Source organism: Limulus polyphemus, unplaced genomic scaffold (genome assembly GCF_000517525.1).
Source record: "Limulus polyphemus unplaced genomic scaffold, Limulus_polyphemus-2.1.2 Scaffold280, whole genome shotgun sequence".
In the NCBI taxonomy this organism is placed as follows: domain Eukaryota; kingdom Metazoa; phylum Arthropoda; class Merostomata; order Xiphosura; family Limulidae; genus Limulus; species Limulus polyphemus.
In genome coordinates this window covers 681,014-692,961 of record NW_013665890.1, presented here as the reverse complement: position 1 = coordinate 692,961, position 11,948 = coordinate 681,014, and the positions used below count along the sequence as shown (strand labels likewise).

Here is an 11,948-nt window from a genome sequence, read left to right as displayed (position 1 = left end):
CCTTGTGTCTACCTAAAACTTCATCGTCACTAAGTATAGTAGTACGTTGTGAATGTTTAGAAAACTGGATACAATTTTTAAATTTGAAAAGTTCTGAATTCTCACTAATGGTCTAAACACAAGTTAAAGGTGAACTTGTGGATAGAATCTGTTGATTATGGAGTATAGTTTCTTCAAAATTTGAGAGTGTGAGCCCATGTACAGTAGAGATTATTTAAAGGAATACTCTAATCCTGGGTTCAGAGATAGTTTAAGCATTGTTTAGCATGTTTTAAGTAAATGTGATATGGTCCCAATCCCCAGTGTTTTCAAAGTAATTGGTAAAGCTGAAAATGAGAATATTCTACAGGTGAAGGAGATGCTTCAAATCTTTCAAATGAAGCCTAGATTAAGCAATGGGCAAACAGCTACTGATCTTCTACTTACAATATAAGTAATTGAACTGTATTTAAACTTTCATGCTTAACTGTGTAATTTCATCCAACTTACCAATTAATCCAAGTCATTCTATAATATCTCAACATTCTCAGTACAGCTAGAAATATCAGAGTTTCTGGTCATCAGCAACCGTTACTAGTTAATACCTTTCTATATTCTTAATGTGAATAAGGGAAATCAGTAGTTCAAGCATTGAACCTGAGACACTTCACTAGTAAAAAGGGAACAGTTGTACTGGAACTTATTAATAACAACCCTTAGCTTTCTCCCATCTATCTTGTAATCTAATTAACTAGTTTTTCTCTAACTTCTACAGATAAACCTCAGCATCCATCATTGTAAAATTTTGTTAGTGTGGTAACCTCAAATTCATAAATATTCACTTGAGCTGTATAAAATATGCCAGGTGGTGAGTACGATATATGTATCATGAATGTGTGGTCACAAATACAAAATATTTATTCATAAATATGGCTTTAAAGTATAAATTATAAACTTACCATAATCCAATACAGTTATATAGTGGCAAGAAGTTTGCTATTGGTTCAAAATGTCAAAGGTATTTGCATATTTCTTACTGTCCTCAGATATCTAGTGAAAGACAAATTTTTTAGAATTGAAAATATCTGGTTCAGACAGTCACAAATAGCAAATATTACTCAATCTGCAACCATATTTGATTCACTGCATGTATAGGGAATCATTACACTTAGTATTCACCCATAGTACACAATCTGAAACAACAAGAAAAAGCTAATTTTTTTTTTATTGTGTAATGAGTATTCATGTAAACAAATTAAATTTACCCCACTTTTGAGCTGGATCAACCTTTGATTGTTGATGGCTTACATGTAATTTGAATTCATGCTGTGCATTTTCAGAAGTTCCAATAAAATAGTGTGTGCTGTTTTGTGTGTTAAATAAATGTACAAAGAGTTCATTTTACAGTTGTTTTGATTGGAGACTCCGGTGTTGGAAAAAGTAACCTCCTCTCCAGGTTCACAAGAAATGAATTCAATTTGGAAAGTAAGAGCACCATTGGTGTGGAATTTGCTACTCGAAGTATACAAGTAGATGGGAAAACAATTAAGGCTCAGATCTGGGATACTGCTGGACAAGAAAGATATAGAGCTATCACCAGTGCGTAAGTGACTTTATTAATATTATGGGTTGAAATGTAATGAATAGTTCCAGAGAAACAGAAGTAATAGTTGATTACAGATTAATAATGCACGATGTGTAGCTCAGAGTACTTAGTTATACAAGTACATGTACATTATGGGGGAGAGTGAATTATACCCCAAGGTTACTTTTTTTATTTTGGTATTCCATAGTATTTTAACATTACTTTCATGCACTATTGAACCAGATTTGTATATTTTTTATTTATTTATAAAAAAAAATATTCATGGCTTACTCAAGCTAACTGCACATATGTGTGCAAACAAAATTAGCCAAGTTTATAACTTTTTTTTAAGAATAAATTTGCACCTGGACTTTAAAATCTACACTTTGTTATCTCTAACCTTCAAATTAGTTCTTCTGTTTTTCTCTTTCCACAACCCGAAGCAAGATTGTCTAACACCTAACAACTTTGAACACTCAAATCAAGTCACCTCTGATTATTCTGCTCTAATAGCTTAACTAACTTGTACCATGTACATTTACTAGTAAATCTGTGGGTCTATAGCCCACATTTACAGGGCTACTATAACGTAAATTTAATGCTTGATCTATTATTTTGCACTTTTTCAGATTAGTGATCATTGCCACTCTCATGCAAGTTTAATTTCTTTAACATAGTTATGAATGGTAGTTAGTAGGCCTACTTATTTAAGTGCTCTAATGTAAATCAATGCCAGATGTGGGGTCCACTTTCAGGGAATCCTCATAGAAGTTTTTATGAAATACCAATGCTCCCTAAGGGGATGGGTGAAAAGTTTTACCTTTGTGCAAATCTTGGTGCCAAGATGATTGTTTGGCAGTATTTAGGAGTTGGTGAGTCCAGCAGTTTAGGAGGATTTATGTGACATGCACAAACACTGAATCTTATTAAATAGATTATTGTAATACCTTGTCTCAGCATTTTATACAAAATGTTGATATCCTTCATATGGTTAAAGGATCAAAATTGTATGTTGAGGAAGAAGTTCAAATAAGACTACTAGTATCTTATACAGAATTAATGTAACATCTTCCTTCGTAATTTTGAACTTTCTGAAGATCAGGTCATGAAACTTTAAAAAAATTAGGTTGCAGGGTCATCTTAGTTTGTACAAAAACTGTATTTGTCCACAGGGACAGTGATTTTATTTGAGACTATCAGGAAAACTGAACTGTTAACCCAGACTGTTTGGTAGACTATTGGAAAGGGGAGGGTTGTAACCCTTCACCCCTCTCTATGTATCTGACCCTATAAATAGTGATTTTCTAAATGTTCTTATTAATAACTTCTGACTGTAAACTTTAACTCCTTGATAACAAATGAAATCAAATCTGATGTGTGTAGAAGTAGGCCTTTAGTTGTGTTTTTTTTTGCTATTTGATTTCATTGTTTTAAAAACAGGGATCATTGTGGTGAATATTTAGTAATCAGAAAATCATTAAAAGATTAGAAAATTGAAGATTATTGTTAAACTTCAAAGTTTTAGGATAATTTTTATCAGGATTAGGTGTTATACTCAGAAAGTTTTTAAACCGTTTCTAAATCAGCTACTTCTTCAGTAAATATAAATTCTTCTTATTTTTAAAGAAATTAGTTTGCTCATGAATTTCTTCTACTCTTTGTCAGTAAAACAAGTAAAAAGTTTACTTTGCACTATTTTACTTTAGAAATTGCTTAAAATATCATTACTATTCTTTTATCTTTTCTGTTCTTAACTTATGTATAAAATTTTTCCATTCAACATTTGTTTTAGTCAAGACACTTGATTAATCACTTATAACCTTAATTATAGCTTTCCTAAAAGATACAACTCTTGTTAATCCTGCAGTCGGTTAAAACATATTTCAGGGTAATAATGCTTTGATTACTAGTATAGCAGGGCTATTGGTGGAATTTGCTAATTGATTAATCATGATGGTACAGATACACACGAATACACTCGTAATGGATTATCTTTATAACGAGACATTTTCATTTGTTATTGGTGACAATAGGAAGATCTAGAGAGGTACATTAGTTATAAATACAAGTAAACAGTTAGTAGCGAACCATTCAATTTTTCAATTGGTAGAGTGCCAGTCATTTGCCAATATTTGGATCAGTGTTAGTTATCGTGTAAATACAGTTACTCGATCTATTATCCTTGAACTTGTAAGGGTTTATTTAATTGTACATGAGTCATAAAACCATTTGGTGAGTAAAGTTTTACTGAATTTCAAAGTGAAAATGTTGTATATAAACTTAGGCCTATAAGTACAACTATGTACAAGCGATAGTAGCTTAAAGGTTAAAGAATAGATAGAGTAATTACTTACCTTTACATCGACTGGACTTGACCTTATTTTCACTAATCAATTTCAAAGAACAAGCCTAACGAAGGAAGAACATTACTACAACAGTAAATCGGGTACTTCGCTGTTAACAATAGTTTCATGTGTAAGACCATCATGATTTGTACAAAACTGTGTTAATAGTATGCAACAGGGGAATTGTTAAAATTACATAAATGAAAGATTGTAGCTTACTAGACTTCTTTCAGCATATATGAGCTTTTTTCATATTTTCATTCATTTTATTATTTGTATGTAAAAGCAGCATTATAGTTTCAGACTTTCAAGTTTGGGAGAACTTGATTAAAATCTAACAGCTTTGGCATAAAGGTTTCAATATCTAGATTGGCATTTAGACTGTTTTTAGATTAATTCAAAACATTAATACTTGTGTTTATCAAGAGTTTAGTGTTTACTTTCATTTGAATCTTGATCATGAATTTTGTTGTCAAAAGTATTAGAGGAAGTTGCTACTGCTTTTAGAATTGAGTGATTAATCAATTATCTATGAGCAGTGATTACAAGGATTGGTGTAAACTGGTCAATTAATTGAAATTATGATTAAATCAATTGTCACAAAAATATCAACTAATTGAAATTAGTATTTCTGGTTATTACTATCTGTGCTCTGCCAAGTTTTATTTAGCCTTATAATTGTTTTTCAAATTCAAGTTTGTTCAGCTTTGGTGATTCGAGAGTTTCCGGTTCAGTTCCATTTGCCACCAAAGTTGCTATCACTGTCTTTGATATGGCAAAACTACCAAGGGTGTCTGCCACTGTCAGTAATTTTGAACTGTTGATTGAAAGGAAGACAACTGGCTGTCAGTGTCTGCTACTAATTTTTTATATTTTATTTTGCTTATATATCCAGTGACTTGAGGAACACTACTAATTGATTAATGGGGCTGTCAATTAATCATTTAGCAAATACCACTCATTAGTATCAGTAAACCAATTACAATGATTCAGGTTAATCACTAAACTTGGTAAGTATATCTCATCTTGTGATTGCAATAGTTGTTTATGTAAATTGGGGTTTTGGTCATGTGACACATACTATAGAATAATGGTTATACATTGTGCTGTTGTGAGACCTAGACACACTGATAATGGAGTGTGATGAGACTCACGGGAGCAGCTTAGTGTGTAGCCATTCAGTAAAGGTGTTGCAAGTGTTTTTGAGCAACTTCAATTATCTAATCATGTAGTGTGATTTCAGAGTATTGTGATATACTGGTATTAATCATTTTCTTCCAAAAAAACCATTACAGTCACATATAATTTGTACCAGTCTACAACTACTTAAACTACGTATCATTATTATAGCAGTCAAGTTATTAATGTTAATGTTGTTTCCTCAGGGAAAAAACAGAATTATAGTTACTGTGCTATGTATGGTATGTAGTACTGTTAGTGAAGCATGTCATATTGAAGAATTTGCGACACGTTATTGAACTGGTAGTCACTGGGACTGACAGTGATGGATAAGCCACTCCACATTGCATAAAAATTGGTATATAAAAAAAATTAAGTCTCAAGTTTATTCTCTGTACTAAATTAATTATGATATGTAAAACATTATGCTACAAGTACAAAACTTGTCTTGAAAAGGACAAGGCACCTTGTGTTTTAAATTGCAATATATTATTCTGTTATAAAACTTTGATCATACCCTCAACCTTTTTACTGATTTTTTGAACTTTTCATTGCAAAAAGATACTGATAAATTTAAACTAATGAACAAATAGATTTTTCTACCTTATGACAATGAAGTTTCACATTGAACTAATATTTTTTTTATTATGATTAGTTAAGTTCTTTGAAGACAAAGTATTTAATACTTCATTATAGAGACTGTGAAAAGATTAAATTGAACTTTTTATTTTATTTAACACCATTTTACATTAAAGTGACCAGCTAACCTCAAATTAAATGTCTGTCCTTTTTATCTGAATTAGTGATTTTAAGTCTAATGTTAAATTATCTAACATTGCTAAAAATCTGTTAATTGTATACTTTCAGATACTACCGTGGTGCTGTTGGGGCTCTACTAGTATATGATATTGCTAAACATTTAACCTATGAGAATGTGGAACGTTGGCTTAAGGAGCTACGAGATCATGCTGATCAGAACATTGTTATTATGTTAGTTGGTAATAAAAGTGACTTACGACACTTGAGAGCTGTCCCAACTGATGAGGCCAGGGCATTTGCTGGTTAGGACTAATTTTGTTTATTTTTTACATTGCTCATTTAGAAGGTATATTTGGAAACAGGTTTTTGTGGATACACTGTCTCCATGTTAAAAGAAAAAGTGGAATTTAAACATTTCTACATGTACTGTTTAATATGTAACATTCCTAATGCTGAGATTCTAATTGAACTTGACAAATGATAGATTATCTTTAGTTACATGTTGCAAACTATCAGTTTTACAGCATTGTATTAATGCTGTTGACTTTGATAAAGATTGAATGAAATTTGTCAATTTATCTTTGTTAAGAACTAAAATGTGATTATTTAGCAGGTTTTGAGTAGGTTGCACAGAGTATTTTGGTATTTTTGCACAGCAGCTTCATATTACAGGGCTTGACATTAATGGTTGTCTTAGCCCTGGGATAAGTGCAAGCCTAACTGTGGAAAATAATTCCAAATTCTTGTATGTCTGACTGGATATGTGGGAGGAAGAAAGTATCTTTTCGTAGTTTTCCTTGTTCAATGTTAAAGAATAGATATTTTATGTTTTTGTATAAAATACTGATAAAAATTAAAATAAATTTAGGGGTTTGCACTTTTTATAATTTCCTCAGAAAATTTTCAGTATTTTAATATATAAAAAAAAAAATTGAAAATTTGGAGAATACTGGTAGGAACATAAAAGATTTGTGTTGACCCCAAAAAAACAACATTAAATATTTCTGAACACAAATAGTTTTCTAAGCACAAGTTAAATAAAAAATATTAAATAAAATCAGTTTACAATATATAGAGAGTTAATTACCCAACTGGTTTCAACGTACCACAAGATACCCTTGATAATGAAGTATGTGGTACATTGAAACCAGTTGGGTAATTAACTTGATATATTGTAAACTGATTTTAGTTAGTTACTGTTTTTTTTTACTTAATTTGTGCTTAAAATAGTTGTTTATCTTAATATCATTTGTAGTACTTCATAACTTGATTATTAAACATCTGCCTGCCACAGTGCATTCCTAAATTAAAATTAACATGAAAAGAAAAAAGGCTTGCTCAAAATGTATTTTTTCGTTTTTATATTAAACGTCCATCTACTCTCCCCTTTTATAAGCCTCAATCAATTGTACGAAGCAAGAGTTGACCATACTCTTTTTTTTTTCACACAAAAAAAACCTTTCATATTGCTACTAGTGGTGTTAAACATTCTGTACCAGGATGACTAAGGTTAAGTAAAGACAAATCTCGATTTGAATCAATTGAAACTAGTAAAGTATATGTATTTTTTTTTAAAGTAGGCAATAATTGATGAGATTGACCAAACTAAAACAAATATCTCTAAATATACTGAACATTTCTGAAATCCTGTATTTTTGTTTTTATCCATTCACACATCACTCTCTATGTTACCTGGTTATGTGCTGTATTAGCTTTTGAGCAAAATGTGTTATTTTATTCTATTTTGTTGTAATTGGTATTTAATAATAGGTAGATAATTTTGATTATCAGTTACTACTCTTTTAGTGAATGTAATTGTAGTTTATAATGAAAAACATCTAACTCTATTAAGTGACATGCCCAAATTATTTTGGTTTTAGATTTTGTCATAGTTTTTTATGTGTTTTTAAAATCTGTGTAATACAGCTATGCGTGTGTATACATGTTTAGATCTTTCTTATGCTCTACTATTAAAACTTATATTTAGTTCAAATGCTTATTCACTGGTAAGTAGAACTGGGTGACTGGTGGAATTTGCCAATTAATTAATCATTGAAACATTGAAATAACCAGTTTGCTCACTAATTAGTGTAAAAACTTGGTCATTGTTTAATATTGTTTGGTAATAGTTTTTAATCAGGTTTTACATTTATAGTTTACGTGTTTTTATTTATGTTATATACAAGTTTAATTCTAGATTTTTTGAATAACCATGTATGATGATTTTTTACTTATTCGGTATCAAAATCTGCTTATACAACCTAACTGTTGGACAAAATTCAATAACATATTGGTTAAAGTGAAGTCTTGATATGCAGTTCTAATTTTACTTTATAAATATCAGAAAATAACTTGGAAAATAGTATGTAATTGGCTGAACTTGAGGAAGGTTATAATTCATTTTAATCTCATGGATGAATTTGGGTTTACCTTTTTACCTTTCATCAAATTGTTCTTAAAAAGCTATATAAAATGACCATTTTATCTTGCTTTACATATTCCTCAAAAAGTAAGAACAGTAACCATAAATGTTTATAGTTAAGTGTTATAAATTGTTGTTTAAAGTATTAAATATTAATTTCAGTTTGAATAGATTAACTCTTAAGGCAGGCCTCAACAAATATTTTCAGATCCAGGAGCCAGGTCCGATATAGAAAAGTTGTGGAAAATATTTTGAGTCGGTTGTGTGGTCATGGTACGAGACATACAGTTTTACACAAAAAAACAAAGGGTTCATTATTAAACTTTATTGTATAACATTTATTAAAGTTAAACTTCAATGTGTGCAATTATTAAAATAGTAGACTAAATAACTAAAACTTAGGTGGATTCTTGCAATGAATAAATAAAAAAAAAAAAAAATCACTGTGATATCAATAGGCCAGGAAGGTTGTTTCAGAATAGGTCTAATCTACTCATCACAACAAGACTATACAATGATAAGCAAAGGCCTTTTGGTGTGACTAACCTAACTTCACTACTGTTTGTCCTGGGAAATGGGGGCTATATTTATTTACTTACTTTCACAGCAACAAGTGCATGCTAATGATCACATGATATCAACAACCACCTGATAGTATTGCCTGAACTAATTGCCTTTGGTCCCATCTAAGTCTAAACACTTGCATTGATTGTTTGAATTGAGAGAAAGAAGAAAAACAAAATGGCGTGAAATTAATAAAATGTTTTGTAACTACAGTGCTTCATTCCTGATAAAAGGAATGTCTTAAGGTATTGAAGAGAGTGTAGTCATTCCAAGGTGCAGGGTTTTAGATAGAAGTATTGTCACACTGAATTTTGCTTTTTAGAATTTACAGAGACTAAATAACAAAATGTTTAACTATCACAAAGAATTTGTAGTAACATGCATAACACCTAAATATATCAAACTTAAACTTCACTTCCATTTTGCCTGCTTTTCAGATATTTTCAAAATGTTGTACAGGTGTTTAGTTTTTTTTGTGAAATTATCTTGCTACTTCTCCTGCAGTTCTAAGGCAGTCAGTAATTTTGTGAGTCTCATGTCCATAGACCTGTAGATGAAACAAAATGGTTAAACCAGTGTTATTCTTTGTAGTTTTTCACTAACTTTTGTATATATTAATTTCTTTAAGAATCCATTTTAGACTATCACATAGTTGTGTTGGTTTTTAGACCTGTTTAGATGGTTGGCCTTTGGAATGGGTTGCCTTGGGATGTTGTGGAGACAGTACATTTAAGTGAGTTTAAGAGAAAGCTTGATAAGTATATATATATATGATAAAGGCTGGCTTTAAGATTTTTTTAAAAATTTATTTATTGATAGTTTTGTTTAGTTTAGAGGATGGGACAGCAGGGATGGACATTATGTTATTCTTGATGGGTAAACTGGTGTACGTTACTAATAGAGCTTACTAGTTGTAATATACTTTTGTTAACTTTTTTTGTCTTGATTTATAAATAAGTCTATAATGTTATTTATTTCCAGAGAAGAACATTTTGTCTTTTATTGAGACATCTGCTTTGGACTCCACAAATGTGGAAGCTGCCTTTCAACAAATTCTAACAGGTATGTTAATATTATGAATGTGGTGTATTAAGTTAAGTATTTAATACTTTTTCTATTTATTGCCTGTGACATAGGTGAATCACATATTAAGAAAAGCTTTAAGAGTAACAGTATTATCTAGACAAATGCGTACAATATATATACTTTATTAATTTAGAAAAAATTTTTATGTTTTAGTATTATCTCTACAATGAAATTTAATTCAATATACCCTTCCTAGACCAGTACTTAAACAAATACTGAATCAAAGGTATCGTGTAAGAAGTTTATACTACTATGAAACTGATAACATTTTATGTTTCTATCTTTGGATTTATTGTTTCCAGAAATTTATCGAATTGTATCCCAGAAGCAGATCAGAAATGATGCTGATAATGATCCTTCTCCATCAGGAGACAATGTGAAAGCAATTTCCATTGCCCCAACTGATAGCTCAGACACGCGTAAAAGACAATGCTGTCAGACATAGATGAAGGTCTTGTGTCTCAAACTCCCATGGTGCACCCTTGTTTTCGTTTATAACTTTATATGTGGCCAAACTGATTTTTTTCCTTCAAAATTTGCCAGATTCCATAAGTCTGCAATGTCCTTGTTTAGAGAGCTCTTGTACTTTATTCTTAAGTTGAAAATAAATTCCTTGTATTGTCTATTAAAACAGAAAAAAAAATCACTGGTGGAACAGTTCTCTATATTTGTAATGTACATGTGTTTGTAGAACTGCAGGGTAATTCTTGCAGTCTATATACACTCGTCTTTGTGTTAGTAATGCTTTCATTATAAATGTGCTGCACTGCAGCTTTACAAATAACTACCTTCAGCTGCTTGTGAGACTTTTATAATCTTCTATTCTAGACTAACTGTTGAGAACTTTGATTTAGAAAATAGCTAAAGAAGCTCTGAAACAAGTTCACTGAACAGGCTTTTTTGATAATGACTAGAGTTGTGCATGTCATTATGAAATCAGAAAGTAAATACCTAGTGCACATTGCTTTTTTTTTTGAATTCAATAGTAATTGTACTGAAACCATTGTAGAAATCAAGATTTCAGTTCACACAAGTTTTTATCAGTTGTACGTATTAAAACTTTTGTTTATTTTATTCACAGCATTTCACCAGGTTTACCAGGCATCATCAGGTGAGATTTGTATTTTCATTAATTACATATAAACACCCAAAGGCTTTTGGATTCTTGTAATGAGTATTACCCAGAGTTTCTTTTAAATTTCTGAAGCATTATTCGGTCTTAGTTCTCGTATCTCACCTGATGATGCCAGGCAAACCTGGTGAAATGCTGTGAATAAAATAAAAGTTTTTACTATGTACAACTGATAAAAAAACAACAAAAAAACTTGTGAATTTGAAGTAACATATTTCTATCTAATCTCTAAAGATTTTGGTTTGTTCTTTGGATAACACTGTTAGTTTTAACTGAGAAACAAATCTTTTAGTGAGTCACATGGGATGGAACTATTCTAGATAATCCAGCTTTGTCATTACACATAAATAAAAAATTTAGTGATTCAAATGGGACAAATCTAGGTTAGAAGATATGTTTTTGTCACTACACATAAGTGGATATGTTTAAGAAATTGTTAATAGAGATGTGTACAAATTTATGCCGAGCTTGTGTATTTTATGTGTTACAGGCACTTTGTTGCTACATATAGAGGAGTTTAAGACAGTATCTTGAAAGTATGTGCAGTTCTTTAGGTTTGAATGGTCCATGAAATGTCAGACCTCTCCTGTACATTAGTGTATTTAGGATATATTAAAAACAAGAAACATTGAGATGTTTTTGAGGGTGACAGTGACATAGTATTTTATTCTTAAGCTTAATCTTACTGAATATTAAATGTATCAGACAGTGATATAAAATATGTGCACTTCTTTTATGTCTAAGAAAAATAAAATTGTTCCAAACAAACTTCCGAACACCAACCTTCTGTACACACTTTACTTATTTATGCAGATTTCATGTTTTCCAAGTTTTTGATTGTTTCATCTGTTTGTAGGCTTTGTTAATTAGGTGTCAAATAAAAATTCATATTCATTT

At 30.7% G+C, this 11,948-nt stretch overlaps 1 protein-coding gene across 1 annotated transcript in view; it reads left to right on the top strand.

The window, feature by feature from the left end:
- LOC106457006 (ras-related protein Rab-11B-like) overlaps positions 1-11,948 on the top strand; it is a 17,006-nt gene extending 5,058 nt beyond the window's left edge. Inside the window, 4 exon segments of the mRNA NM_001314133.1 lie at positions 1,387-1,582; positions 5,956-6,149; positions 9,815-9,895; positions 10,222-11,948. Of these exon segments, the coding sequence (NP_001301062.1) occupies positions 1,387-1,582; positions 5,956-6,149; positions 9,815-9,895; positions 10,222-10,364 (614 nt within the window). The 3' untranslated portion in view covers positions 10,365-11,948.